Here is a 15668-nt window from a genome sequence, read left to right as displayed (position 1 = left end):
AGCGTTTTCATCTTACTTTGATTCGATACTCTATTTCGTTCCCACTGATGAACCTAGTCTTCTGTGGCTGTGGTGAGTTCATGTGGTCAATTGCAGTCCGCTCCGCCGGGATCAGAAACAGACGCCGGTCGCACACCGCGGGTGTGTCGGGCGGCGAGTCCTGTCATATTCTGGGATCCGCTCGTTGCCGTAGCAAAAGCACTCTCGGCGTCTCCTGGGCGCGTGGTTTATTTAGCGCCATGTTTTACTGCTTGCCTGCGCGATGCCGGCGGCCCTAAATGTTTGAGCGGTTGTCGCGAGCGGCGCAGGGGCATCCGACCGGCTGAATTGTTGAAGCTGCGCCGAGAGGGAGTCGTGTGTCACGGCGAACACGCGTGTTTTCGTGAAATAAACACGGCCGCACGCCAGTCGCGACGCCGGGCCGCCAGCGCTGGCGCCAGGCTCGCTGGGGCGTCACCAGCTGTCGCCAGCGTCAGCGTCTGCATTAGAACTACTGATAGCCTTGGGAGAGCCAGCCCTGACAAAACTCTACCACCTGGTGAGCTAGATGTATGAGACAGGTGAAATACCCTCAGACTTGAACAAGAATATAATTCCAATCCCAAAGAAAGCAGGTGTTGACAGGTGCCACCGCCAGTAATAATGACCGCGTAATGGGCGGCGCCCACTGCCGTGACAGAGCGCTGGCGGTTTAGCGCCATGAATAACTGTCCTGGTTGTGTGTGTGTGTGTGTGTGTGTGTGTGTGTGTGTGTGTGTATGTGTGGTTCCTCTTCCGGACAGGTATGTTGACCGTGTATGTCGCTGCTGCCCAGCGTAGAGTAGGAGTATACCTCAAAGTGAGTGCCCCAATATCAAACCAGAAGTTATGTGACTTCACTGTTACACTGACCACATTTTGTCCGCAGCTCGTAGTCATGCGGTAGCGTTCTCGCTTTCCGCGCCCGGGTTCCAGGGTTCGATTCCCTGCAGGGTCAGGGATTTTCTCTGCCCCGTGATGACTGGGTGTTGTGTGATATCCTTAGGTTAGCTAGGTTTAAGTAGTTCTAAGTTCTAGAGGACTGATGACCATAGCTGTTAAGTCCCATAGTGCTCAGAGCCTTTTGAACTCTCTTTTTTTTTTTTTTTTTTTTTTTTTTTGTCTACACTTTGCGCTAAGAGCGAAACATACAGGATGATTCCGTGATGGTGTTACGAACTTTCTCGGATGACAAAGAAGGGTAAATGTATTAGTTTGGCATAAGGCACCCTGGTCCGGAAATGACCGAGTCGAAAGCTTTTAGCCTGGTCTATACCTTCGTGGAAGAAGTATATAGAGGGTCTATACAAGGGCCATGTTCTTCAGGACAATATTATGAAAATGGAAGAGGAGATAGATGAAGATGAAATCGGAAATAAGATAGTGCGTGAAGAGTTTGACAGAGCACTAAGTCAAAACAAGGCTCCGGCAGTAGACAACATTCCATTAGAACTACTGATAGCCTTGGGAGAGCCAGCCCTGACAAAACTCTACCACCTGGTGAGCTAGATGTATGAGACAGGTGAAATACCCTCAGACTTGAACAAGAATATAATTCCAATCCCAAAGAAAGCAGGTGTTGACAGATGTTAAAATTACCGAACTATCAGTTTAATAAGCCACGACTGTAAACCACTAACTCGAATTCTTTACAGACGAATGGAAAAACTTGTAGAAGCCGACCTTGGGGAAGATCAATTTGGATTCCGCAGAAATGTTGGAACATGTGAGGCAATACTGACATTATAACTTATCTTAGAAGCTAGAGTAAGGAAAGGCAAACTTACGTTTCTAGCATTTGTAGACTTAGAGAAAGCTTTTGACAATGTTGACAGGAATACCTTCTTTCAAATACCGAAGGTGGCAGGGGTAAAATACAGAGAGCGAAAGGCTATTTACAATTTGTACAGAAATCAGGGGCATGAAAGGGAAGCCGTGGTTGGGAAGGGAGTGAGACAGGGTTGTGGTCTATCCCCGATGTTATTCAATCTGTATATTGAGCAAGCAGTAAAGGAAACAAAAGAAAAAATCGGAGTAAGAATTAAAATCCATGGAGAAGAAATAAAAAATTTGAGGTTCGCAGGTGACATTGTAATTGTGTCAGAGGCAGCAAAGGTTTGGAAGAGCAGCTGAACGCAATGGACAGTGTCTTGAAAGGAGGATATAAGATGAACATCAACAAAAGGAAAAGAGGATAATGGAATGTAGTCGAATTAAGTCGGGCGATGCCGAGGGAATTAGTTTAGGAAACGAGACGCTTAAAGTAGTAGATGAGTTTTGCTATTTGGGGAGCAAAATAAGTCATGATGGTCGAAGAAGAGAGGATATAAAATGTAGACGGTCAAGGGCAAGGAAAGCGTTTCTGAAGAAGAGAAATTTGTTAACATCGAATATAGATTGAAGTGTCAGGAAGTCGTTTCTGAAAGTATTTGTATGCAGCGTAGCCATGTATGGAAGTGAAACATGGACGATAACTAGTTTGGACAAGAAGCAAATAGAAGCTTTCGAAATGTGGTGCTACAGAAGAATGCTGAAGATTAGATGGGTAGATCACATAAGTAATGAGGAAGTATTGAATATGATTGGGGAAAAGAGAAGTTTGTGGCACAACTTGACTAGAAGAAGGGATCGTTTGGTAGGACATATTCTGAGGCATCAAGGGATCACCAATTTAGTATTGGAGGGCAGCGTGGAGCGTAAAAATCGTAGAGGGAGACCAAGAGATGAATACACTGAACAGATTCAGAAGGATGTAGGTTGGAGTAGGTACTGGGAGATGAAGACGCTTGCACAGGATAGAGTAGCATGGAGCGCTGCATCAGACCAGTCTCTGGACTGAAGACCACAACAACAGCTGCATAACTTCGTAGAGATTTTGTTTTGCAAGTTGGTCTTCTAATTGATACGTGTTTGTTTATCGCCTGTCATTTTTTAAATTCTAGTTATCTGTTGCTATAAGAGTTCACATTTGTCATATCTGGAGAGAGTGGAGCTGTGGGCGTTTGAAAATGCAGTGTCAAGTCTAGAAATCTGACCATTTCCACTACACAGTATATTCTGTTTGAGTTCAATAGAGGGATGACAAAAGCGGAGACAGCCCAAAACATTTGCACCGTGTATGGGGATAATGCCATTGGACAGAGCAAGGCAGGAAAATGGTTTTCTCCTTTTGAGGAGGATAGTTTTGACATTAGTGGACCTTCAATTTCAGCAAGAGTTTTGGGGTTTGACGAAGATCGTTTAAACGTATTAATCCGCTATGATCCAAATCATTGTTAACTGGAAAATGATATGAATTGTGATAATTCCACTATCGTGTGACACTTGCATACAATTGGAAGGTTCAAAAATCGGATGCATTTGTACCGCATGCTCTGCGCCAAAATCACAAAAAGCAGCGGGTGGCCATATCGGCATCTCTGATTACTCGTCATCAACTAGCTCGTGAACAACACAGACCATTCCTATCCTGTATCGTTTTGGTATCTCTGTGTTGACAAAATGAAAATGAAGGAATGGTTCAGCCCAAGCAAAGCAGCAACTCCCCGTACGAAGACCTGCGCACATGCGAAAAACATAATGTAACGCATCTGGTGGAACAACGACGGTGTGGTGCACTGCAAACTGCTTCCACGAGGTATAACCATCACTGCTGACATTTACTGTCAACAACTGAGGCGTCTTGCAGACACAGTCCAAAGAACAATGACCATGAAGACTGCATGAAATGATGTTACTCCACGATAACGCCCGACGGGATTCTACTAGACTGATAGTTCAGTAGTTGGGTAGGGTATTCATTACGGACCCGCCTTATTCACCTGGTTTTGCGCCCTCGTATTTTTAAATTTTCCTCTCTCTGTAGAACGATCTTCAACGAACTTCGTTTCCGGATGAAAACGCGCTCCGAACATGGCTCAACGAGTTCTTTGTCTCAAAACAACATAATTCCTACAGTCGCGGAATCGAAAAGTTACCCCAGCCTTATTAGCTGTTGAAAATAGTAGAACAGAATATATTCATGACTCAAGTCCCTGTTATGTGTATCTGTGGTGTTTATAAAAATTATGGAAAAGCACTACTAACTTACACACCGAACCTCTGACGGAGAATCTTTCTACTTCAATCTCTTTGCTTTCCATGCTTTGGAATGAGGCAGTACGGACCGAAACAATAAAACAATGTCCCGTACACATGGGCTGTAAAGTGCATTTCTTAAGAGCTATGGGAACTTGTTCAGTAGATGTGATGATGATGATGTTGAGTTTGTGGGGCGCTCAACTGCGTGGTTATCAGCGCCCGTACAATTTCCCAACTTTTGCTCAGTCCAATTTCGCCACTTTCCTGGATGATGATGAAATGATGAGGACAACACAAACACCCAGTCATCCCGAGGCAGGTGAAAATCCCTGACCCCGCCGGGAATCGAACCCGGGACCCCGTGCTCGGGAAGCGAGAACGCTACCGCGAGACCACGAGCGGCGGACATTGTTCAGTAGAAGAGCTGTATCTCACAGTAGGAAAGATGAACAAGTGGTCAGCTCTTAAGGTATGCACCTTAGAGTCCGTGTTAATTGGACATTTTTCTTGGTTTGTTCCATACTGCCTCCTCCCAAAATATGGGAAACAATGAACTTGAAGTACAAGAATTCACTGTCAGAGGTACCAGAACGACTCTGACTTATAACTTTCGATTCATTCGTTTATGGACCAGGCTCAGATTGGTACAATTTCCCGTCTCCATCATCCCTTAAGGAATCACACTGTTTATATCCTGCTTTTTAGACATTACCTACTACTAACAGCAGTAGTGAGTAGTTGCTGCTGGAAGTGATGAAAAGCAAAATATGCCAAGCGGAGTGCAGGTACGTTTCGTAGAACACGTGGAAGTTATTTTATGGTAACGACAACTTGAATGCTAATCCCATAAATACGAGTGCAGCACTTAAAGTGTTTAGAAAATAAAAAAAGGTTTGGTTTTAAAAGCACATTAAATGATTACTTTGTTTTTCAAAGTGGCCCCCTTTAACATCAACACATTTTTGCTTTCGTTGAAACCAATCCTTAAAGCAAGGATGTCGCTCTCGCTCAATCCCTTCTTAAAACAGGTTTTTATAATGTTCTACTGTTTCACCTGGTGACGAAAAAGTGATTCCATGCATTTCATCTTTAATTTTTGAAAAAAAAAGTTTTTAGATGAGTGCTGTATGGTGGAGGATCCATTCATGACCTTTAGGGCATCCAAGTATTCATTTATTAGTTTTGCTATATGGGCCAAGACTTTATCGTAATGTAAAATTATTCTTTTTTGGTCGTTTTTCACAAACTTTTTTCAAAAATTTGAGGTAATCAGGTATTTGTATAACGATTACAGTAACAATACGGCTCAGTTTAGAGGGGAAAAAATAGGAACCATCTTCTCACCAGCACTGCGCATTCGTATGCCTTTCGCAGGCTTAGGTTCTCTCCAAAAGCTCCAGTGAGCCGAATAATTTTTTCTTTTCAGACTCATAGCGACGAATCCAAGATCCGTCAGCACTAATGATATTTCTAACCAAGTTTGAACCACCACCTTGGAATTTTTCCGCGGTTATTTTGCACCGATCAGAGCGTTGTTGCTTTCAGTTGGATGTCCATCGACAATAAATTCTGCCACGTCCAAGTGTTGATGAGTAATGTTTCAGAGTTGACTCACTCGAATGCCCAATGCCTCCGGAATAAATTCGAAACATGTCCGCCGGTGTTCTTCAAATGTTGGTCGAACAGTGACAGTATTATCATCAGTATTAGAGATTCTTAGGCATTTATCAGAAAACTCACCACTAACAAAGAAATCAATATCTTTAGAATTCCTTGTACCAATTATAAATCGTTGCCTTAGATGTAGCTTCTTCGTCAGATTCACTTCCAAGAAGTACTTCAGACTGTTTAGGCGTTAATGACGATTTAATATCTTAAGAAATTATAACACGGAAATGTCCACACAAAACATCCAAGTGACGCTATCTAATAAATTATTAGAGCAAGTCGTAGGAACTACACGGCAGTCGACTGAAAAAACAATAAAAAGTTCCTGTTAAACAATATATCATTTGTTTTTTGAATCATTGCATTCTAAAATTTTTCCGTGGGACACATGTTTTGTTCATTTGCCATCTCCGAGACGAAATAAGGAAATCTAAATAACACTTTATTGGTACAAAATACGATAATTGTTCTGATGAGATTCTAACACGTCATAATGTCTACTGCATTTTAAAACAAGTAAGCTTGAATTCATTGATGTTACTGTGTGGTTCTAATTTGTTATTTCGATAATTAATGTCAAATTTTAAGTGTTACAGTATTCCTCGTCCTCGACACCGTCTTAAAGAGGAGTTAATGAAAACAGATTAAAAACAGGTACAAATAAATCGGAGAGAGAGGACAGGAATTTTATACAGCGAGCGAGAGTCCTGTAGTATAGCAGAAATATTTATGCCTGAAATGTACTGTGTCCCTAGCAGCAATATTATTACGGTATTAAAGTATCAGATTTAATAAAAGTTGAACGGGCATCTGTGGCGAAATACGCCTAAAAAATAAATAAGTAAATAATAACAGAAAATGCCATCCATCGGAATGACGATTTAAAATTTGTGTTCTTCTTTCACGTTACTAGAATTGTATTTGTTAACGTACCAGTTGTTCAGTCGTTAAGTAGATCCTTCCATCTTACTGAATGTCTTGACAATGACAGACCTACCTCGGTAGGAACGTTTCGTAAAACAAACTGTATATTTTCACCAGTTTTTTGAAAATTCCCTATTTCTATTAAAAACACAGTCTCCATGAAATCTGTCTTACAACCATAATTGCTAAAGTCTCTCCCACACCCTGTTTCAGAGTGTACTCCACACTTATAAACTTTGGAATAGCTATGGAGTGTAAAGAGGAGTGAGGAGTTTTTTAAGATGCTGATGCTAATCAATGTCAAAACGTTGTCTGTTTACATACACAAGACATCTTACTGTTTTCAATACAGCAGTACACGTTCCAGATTTAATAACAACCACCTTACACAGATCTGCTGTAATTAAATTTTGTTTCAGACGTATGAGTTTCAAATTTATATGTCCACTCACCTTCACGACACCAAACAGATACAAAACATATATTCAAATTGTCGATATGTTGCACATGCCATTTTAAAATACAGAAATAAGTAATAAAATTATAATGTTATAGAAATGTCTTCCTTCATAAAACTGAATGCTCTTATTAAGATTACGTCTAAGTCTGTTACGATGATGAGATATTATCGAAACCTGTTGTAGGGCAATAAAGAATTTAGCAGATTTGTGGTAGATATAAGCCTGAAAGTCACTTAGTTATGAAGTAGAAATTATAACAAAACCTTAATGTTGCCGGATAAGTCGCTTATGGGTTCATTAACACATTGCAAAACATGAATTAGGAACATGATGATGAATATAGGACTAACGTAATACTGACTTGCAGGAAACCATGCCACGTGTCGTCTAAACCTAATCGTGTGACATGGCTCAACTGGTATCAAAATGATGAAGAATATGTGACTTTTCTGTGAATATATAATAAGGTTGAAGCAAGGAAAGCAATTAAGTAACAGCTCCAACCTTTTAAGTCCTGTCGTTCCCACATGCGTACAGTATTCTGCTATGTGAATTACTACTGTGGAATAGTCTAAACGCCAGCCGCCGTGGTCTAGCGGTTCCGGCGCTGCAGTCCGGAACCGCGGAACTGCTACGGTCGCAGGTTCGAATCCTGCCTCGGGCATGAGTGTGTGTGATGTCCTTAGGTTAGTTAGGTTTAAGTAGTTCTAAGTTCTCGGGGACTGATGACCTTAGAAGTTAAGTCCCATAGTGCTCAGAGCCATTTTTTTGAATAGTCTAAACGTAACTGAATAAAGGACAGTTTTTGTGCCATTCGCCTTTCGCCATTATTCTTTGTAACGCATCTTCAGTGGCCTGGAATACGTGCACATAATTTTGGGTGTAGCATGTAGATGACAGGTCACAGACACCACAGAAACAAGTTCAGTTGGTGGCCATAGTGTTCAATAATTAGCAACGGCATACAAAGCATATAACCAAAATATGTGTTCGACTCTTAAGGCTGCGAAGTGTAAAAACGAAATCACAAATGGCATTATCACAAGGAAAACAACTATAACAAAGGAATATGTGCACAACACGTAGATCAACATATAGATCAAAATCTTTGAGCAGAATTTTAAATTACTACTACATCATAGAAAAACAAAAACCACCAGCTTTTTTTATAAACTTTATATAAAACGTCCTAAATTTTTAGTATAAACAAAAATATGTGCATATCCTGGCTACAGGAGGTGCCTTAGAAAAAATAAAGACGAAACGCAAAAAAATTTTGTTTTATTCGGTTGTAATCAGATGGTCCCAGAGTAATAAATAATCTCTTTTATGGAGCAATACCAAGAATGATAACTGACTTTAATGACAGTACAGCTACATTTATTACTTATACAGGTGCACAACCTCGTCATTGCATTTCAGAATGCTACATACATCATTATTCCCTAACAAATAAGGACAGAACAAATGAAATAGTGTTAATGCAAAGACGGTAATTAAATATATAATTATGATTTCCTTTACGGAAAAACCAGTACTACTTTCAGTCTGAAACTACCACCTAACGATAAGGCTGCAGATGCACCGAAAAGTAACCGACATGAACTGCACGTTTTCGTTCCTTCATGCTCAGATGTACAGACAGTGTTGTCGGCTGTAGTAGACGTACGCGAATTCATGAATATATTTTATATACACAGGGATTTTCGGGAATGACAATGATATGCAAACGCAGTAACTGTATCGATACATTTTATCTAATTAAACACGATGCCTTCAGTAGCCGGAAAAAGTTGTAGCGTACTAAATGACGTCATTTTCAAGGCTATGACGCGCGTGGGTCACAGTTCCACATCACAGAATGCGATGATGGCGGCGCAGGCGGACACACCTGATGCAATCTGACGTGCGGAGTGCGACAAAAGTGCACTTGTTTTCTTCAATGGACGCCGTAGCATGATGCTAGTTCTATTAGGGCTACGAGTACAGCCGTGTGTGGAAACGGCAGAGACGCTTACCCGTCTACGTAGGCGCCTGAAGCTGGACAGCATGGCGGAAGGCGCGGCGTCGGGCGTCGGCGGCCACACTGCTGCAGACGTGGACGGCCTATTAATAGCCACCAGCTGCCAGCGGGCGAGCCAGTGTTTGGGTGGCGGGGAGGGGGCAGCCAGAAAGAGCTTACGGTAAACCGCGCTAAGTCAGCTGCTTCCTCAACGAAGACGGGTAGCACCCGCACAAAGCAATTTTAACAGAACAGACACAGTTGCATCAACAGAACAGTCCCATTACTCATATCTTCAAGCCGTCTTTATAAATACTGTACTTTCCATAAACGGAAAAATGTTTATAAATAAAGAAGGTTCCACAAACGGAACACTATTTTTTCGTACAGTCACTTTTCGCACTGTTACACGCTCCGTAATAAGTAGCTGAAATGAGAATAGAGAGGGGCTTAATGCCAAAATTGGTGAGCGAGAAGTAAACTGTCACGTTGGAAGAATAATAAATCACGATGAACAAAGCTATGAGGACATATAAAGCAGACTACTACACGTAAAGAGGGCATTTTTGGGCCAGAGAAGCCTCCTGGTATCAAAAATAGCAATTAAGGCGAGGAAGAAATATCTGAGATTGTGCGTTCGGAGCGCAACAGTGTATTGTAGTGATTCGTGGACAACCGGAAAAGAAGATAATCGGAGCGTTTGAGTACAGTTGTAAATTGAGCTGAAAGTAGCCATGGGTGAATGATAAGTTCACATACAGATAGCGGTAGGACCACGTACGCAAGATATAAAAGGGCAGTTCATTAGCAGAGCTGTCATTTGTACTCAGGTGATTCATGTGAAAAGGTTTCCGAAGTCATTATGGTAGCACGACGGTCAAATGGTCAAATGGCTCTGAGTACTATGCGACTTAACTTCTGAGGTCAGCAGTCGCCTAGAACTTAGAACTAATTAAACCTAACTAACCTAAGGACATCACACACATCCATGCCCGAGGCAGGATTCGAACCTGCGACCGTAGCGGTCGCTCGGCTCCAGACTGTAGCGCCTAGAACCGCACGGCCACTCCGGCCGGGCTAGCACGACGGTAATTAACAGACTCTGAACATGGAACGGTAGTTGAAGCTAGTTACACGCATGGGACATTCCATTTAGAAAATCGTCGGGGAATTCAGTATTCCAAGATCCACAGGGTCAAGAATGTGTCGGTCGAGAATACTAAATTTCAGGCATTACTACAGAAAACACAGTGGCCGACGGCCTTCACATAATGAATGCCGCAGGGGCGTTGGCGTAGAGTTGTCAGTGCTAATAGACAAATAACACTGGGTGAAATAACGGCAGAAATCAATGTGGGACGTACGCCGAACGTATCCGTTATGGCAGTGTGCCGAAATCTGGCGGTAATGTGCTATGACATCAGACGACCAAGGCGAGTGCCTTTGCTAACAGCACATCGCCTGCAGTGCTTCTCCTGGGCTTTTGACCATATCCGTTGGAACCTAGACGACTGGAAAACGCCCGCCCGGTCAGACGAATCCCGATTTCAGTTGGTAAGAGCTGATGGTTCCATGTGGCTCTGAGCACTATGGGACTTAACTGCTGTGGTCATCAGTCCCCTAGAACTTAGAACTACTTAAACCTAACTAACCTAAGGACATCACACACATCCATGCCCGAGGCAGGATTCGAACCTGCGACCGTAGCGGTCGTGTGGTTCCAGACTGTAGTGCCTAGAACCGCTCAGCCAGTCCGGCGTAAGAGCTGATGGTAGTATTCGAATGTGGCACAAAGCCCACGAAGGCACGGACCCAAATTGCCAACAAGGAACTGTGCAAGTTGGTGGTGGCTCCATAATGGTGTAGTCTGTGTTTCCATGGAATGAACTAGATCCTCTGGATCACCTGAACAGATTTTTGACTGGAAATATTTACTGATCAGTATAATCAATACCAATCGCCGTTATATAGGTTCATTTCTAGGCAACCAGTTTCGACGTTACACTGCGTCATCTGCAGGCCACAATTACTCTAATCCAGTAACCTTCGCGTTACAGATGTAGCAGCGCCATTAACTGATCTCGAATAGCTATTACCGGCATTTGTGCTCGTTGGACAACAGTTAGCAATTTTCTCCTCCGAATGCGAAAATATTTTCTTGTCGCCGACGTAAATAGGGAGAAATGATCTTCATAATAAAATAAGGGAAACCAGAACACAAACGGATAGATATAGGTGTTCGCTTTTTCCGCGCGCCGTACTAAATTGGAAAGATAGAGAATTATATTGACAATGGTTCCATGAACCCTCTGCCAGGTACTTAAATGCGATTTGTTGAGTATCCATGTATATGTAGTTGTAGATAATCGAGAAGTCAGTTCGTGCACAAAATCTTCCGTCGGCAACACTTGCAATTACGAACAGCTGTAGAGGCATGATGAATCAGTATTTTTGTAGGGGGCTTTTAACGTTTTGTGGAGTCCATGCCACTTCGAGTTGCCATACTACACCAGGTAAAAGAAGGTCCGACACAATGTTAGGAGGTGTGACGTGACTATTGTCACCTCAGTGTGGAAGAATGTTGAAAACTAGGTGGACTAATATATTAGGAATGAGGAGGTTCTCCAGAACATGGGCGAAGAAAGGAACGCAAGCCAAAAACTGGCAAGAAGAAGGAAATTGATTATAGTACGTGCTTCGGGTCACCAGAGAATAACTTCCATGGTACAGAGGAAACTGTAGACGGTAGAAGCTCTAGAAGAAGACAGAGACTGGAATATTTTCAACAAACGATTGAGGACGTACCGTGCAAGTGCTACTCTGAGAAGAACAAGTTGGCACTACAGATAACCTGCGGTTCCATCAAGGCAATCAGATGACTGATGACTCAAAACAATAACTAAAAATGATGGTCCAGTTGCTTTCTATCACCAAACACATGGGGTCATGAAGCGGAAGCCCAAGCTGTTTAGCCAAATATATCACGCCATTTAGTTTCCTGTGTACTGGTGATAAGGGCGCTCTTCTCGCAGTTACAGTGCGTAACTTTTTTTTACTTGTAACTTTTATCTTGCGCTGTCTCTTGCAGAGTGTAATGTCACATATTCGTGCGTCAAATGAATTGCGATTAGCTTACACATGACTTGAAGAACCGCTTGAATAAGTACCCGTTATTCGAGGCTTCAGCTGTTTCGTCCTGTATGTTAGCTCTGTCATATACCATGCCCTCCCTTTCTTGTTGCAGTGGGTAGCACCCAATGATGGGCCTATATTCTCCGAAATTTGCCGTGCTAATAAAACGTCATTTACAACTGTAATGGATTTCTGAGTCTTATCGAACAGTAGTGCGCGGATGGCTCAGAAAACTAACGTCCAGGGATCTAATTTAGTTCCTGTACACGGTTTTAATCTCCCCGGATGCCTTAAATGAGCGTTCATAAAGTTGCAGAATGAGAATTCATTCTGGAAAGAAGCACCTAGTTATTCCTAAGACATTTCTCCGCAATGTTTTTTATTCCAGCAGTGCTAATCCAGCAAGATGTGAAGGAGAACTTCTGTGCAAGTTGAAAGGTAGGAGAGGAAGTACTGGCGAAGGTAAAGCTATGAGATTGGATTGTGTCGTGTTTTGACAGGTCATACGGTAGAGAAATTTCCCGGGAAAGGCAAAAAGGTCAGAGGCACAGAGATTTAATCTGCTGCGAAGTTCCAGTGTAATTATGATCTGCTGTTTTTCTCTGTTACATTCGTTTCTGTGAAAATATCTGAACAACAGCTTAATGCCTTTACTAAGGAAACTCGTAAATATACAACACAGCGAGGGTATTCCGATGTACAGACGGAAAAGTACTAAGATGCTGTTGCCGTCCGTGCGGGAAGAAATTAGAAGAGGTTTGTTGGTCCACTGACTTTGTGACCGAGTGGTTCTAGGTGCTTCAGTCCGAAACCGCGCTGCTGCTACGGTCGCACGTTCGAATCCTGCCTCGGGCATGGATGTGTGTGATGCCCTTAGGTTAGTTAGGATTAAATAGTTCTAAGCTCTAGGGGACTGATGACCTCAGATGTTAAGTCCCTTAGTGCTTAGAGCCATTTGAACATTGTTATCGTCGTTGTTCAACTCTTTCACTGCAATCAGTGAACCCATACAAGAGATAGTACTGGCCAGCACTCCACCAATAAATCTATGCACGCTTCCGTGCATCATTGTTAACACTGTTGGAAAAACAACCTCGAGATTGCGACAAGGAGTACTAAACGCAAGAATGAGGGCGAAGAGTAGAGTGGACATTACGGTTGTCGAGAGAGTACTGTGAGAGAATGCAATAAGTTTGTTTCCGAACAAGACTTAGGTGTAGCCTGACTCTTTCATTCCTGGCACATTAAAACGACTCAACGGACTGGGGCTCGAAACTGGAGCCTTGTTTTTACGGGAAATTGTCTTATCCAATGTGCTATCCAAGCATGGCTCACGAGCCACCCTCACAGTGTTCTTTCCGCCAGAATCTCTCTCATACTCTGAAAACTAAAATCACTTTGTCAGGGATTCTTCCAGCATTTTCTGATTTGTTCGAACGAACTACTGCAGAATTCCTTCTGCAGTTTACCTTTAACTGCGGGAGCGTTAGTCCCACGTGTTATTTGGGGGAACTGCTCTGAATTGTGATGAGTGGATAGAGGTAAAACTATGATGGCGGATTGTAAGACGTGCCTGACAGACTCAGTTGGTAAGAGCATCTCTGAGCGGCAAGATTCTGCGTTCGAGCCCCAGTCCGGTACGGCGTTTTAATCTGCTAAGATATTTCAAGACACGCAGTGCATATGGTCGACGTGTGCACTGTAGTGCAGATATTTTCAGCGAAATACAGAAACGGAGGCAAATAAGGTTTACCATCAAAGGCAATACAATTTCTCAATTATGAGCCGCATTTTATCTCACATTTCCACAACAGTTTCAATTTAGTTCCCGCAAAATGCAGATGGAATCATCTCAAACAAACACTGCTCGCCAGGTCTTTTTTGCGAATCACAGTGTCAAAGGAAACTGTTGGTTTGTTTACTGGTTAAAAAACGTTTAATGCGGGATTTTATGTGCCTTTTCGATAATGCGGTCCAAAATTGCTCTAGTGCAATATTCGTTTTATCTGTATTTATTAAAAGGCAACTCAAAACACGAAGGATAAAAGGTACTCCAGCAGCAGTACTTGTCCATCTTGCCCTGCGCCACGTTAGCTGCTAGAGCCATGCTGCAGTGCTACTCAATCGCTGTTAGATTGTTGTTTATCCTATGTATTTTACTATCCCCTTACCGGTGAACCAAATACGCCACTAGACTAACTTGGAACTGCTTGTGGAGTGGGAGGGTAAAATTCCGATTTGAAAATGATTTTGGTTTCTAACAGGGATCAAGCAAAAGTTGTTCGTTAGCACTGGGCGTCGCATGTAACATCCGATGAATGGTATTTACCTGGGCCGTCTCCATTTACATACAGCAAAAACTAACTTGAAACTAGCTGCCAAAACACCAGAGAAAATGAGTCTGGTGACTACTACGAGATACATTCGACATTTAGAAGGAACATGTCGGGCGTTTGGGAAATACCGGGTGATCAAAAAGTCAGTATAAATTTGAAAACTTAATAAACCACGGAATAATGTAGATAGAGAGGTGAAAATCGACACACATGCTTGGAATGACATGGGGGTTTATTAGAAAAAAAACACCCCATATTGCCAGATGCGTGAAAGATCTCTTGCGCGCGTCGTTTGGTGATGATCGTGTGCTCAGCCGCCACTTTCGTCACGGTTGGCCTCCCTGGTACCCAGACCTCAGTCCGTGCGATTATTGGCTTTGGGGTTACCTTTAAGTCGCAAATGTATCGTGATCGACCGACATCTCTGAGGATGCTGAAAGACAACATCCGATGCCAATGTCCCGCCATAACTCCGGACATGTTTTACAGTGCTGTTCACAACATTATTCCTCGACTACAGCTATTGTTGAGGAATGATGGTGGACATATTGAGCATTTCCTGTAAAGAACGTCATCTTTGCTTTGTCTTACTTTGTTGTGCTAATTATTGCTATTCTGATCAGATGAAGCGCCATCAGTTTGACATTTTTTGTACGTTTGTATTTTATTTTCGGTTCTAATGAAACCCCATGTCATTCCAAACATGTATGTCAATTTGTACCTCTCTATCTACGTTATTCCGTGATTTATTCAGTTTTCAAATTTATACTGACTTTTTGATCACCCGGTATTTATGATTCTACTAGTGACCAGACCCAGCTTCACAAGGACAGCATTAACAGTCTACGGCCCGACGACTCGACTGGCGTGGCGTATTTTATCTGGGGGCCACGAATAATATTCAGAGAGCATCGTTAAGCAAGTGAATATCATCCGTTTCATATAACATACGCGAGGAAAGTTGTCTGGAGGCATAAACGTTGTGTGCTCCACATAAATTAGTCTTTTGTGTGACATCTCAAGGCAGTGATGGAAGCACATCGTAAT

At 42.5% G+C, this 15668-nt stretch overlaps 1 protein-coding gene across 1 annotated transcript in view; it reads right to left on the bottom strand.

Annotated features, from left to right (window-relative positions):
* LOC126175055 (delta-sarcoglycan) overlaps positions 1-9225 on the bottom strand; it is a 505275-nt gene extending 496050 nt beyond the window's left edge. Inside the window, exon 1 of the mRNA XM_049921574.1 lies at positions 9170-9225. Within this exon, the coding sequence (XP_049777531.1) occupies positions 9170-9202 (33 nt within the window). The 5' untranslated portion in view covers positions 9203-9225. The remainder of the gene's footprint in view (positions 1-9169) is intronic.
* Between the last annotated feature and the right edge of the window lie 6443 nt (positions 9226-15668).

Source organism: Schistocerca cancellata, chromosome 3 (genome assembly GCF_023864275.1).
Source record: "Schistocerca cancellata isolate TAMUIC-IGC-003103 chromosome 3, iqSchCanc2.1, whole genome shotgun sequence".
NCBI lineage: Eukaryota > Metazoa > Arthropoda > Insecta > Orthoptera > Acrididae > Schistocerca > Schistocerca cancellata.
This window is presented reverse-complemented; position numbering and strand designations above follow the sequence as displayed.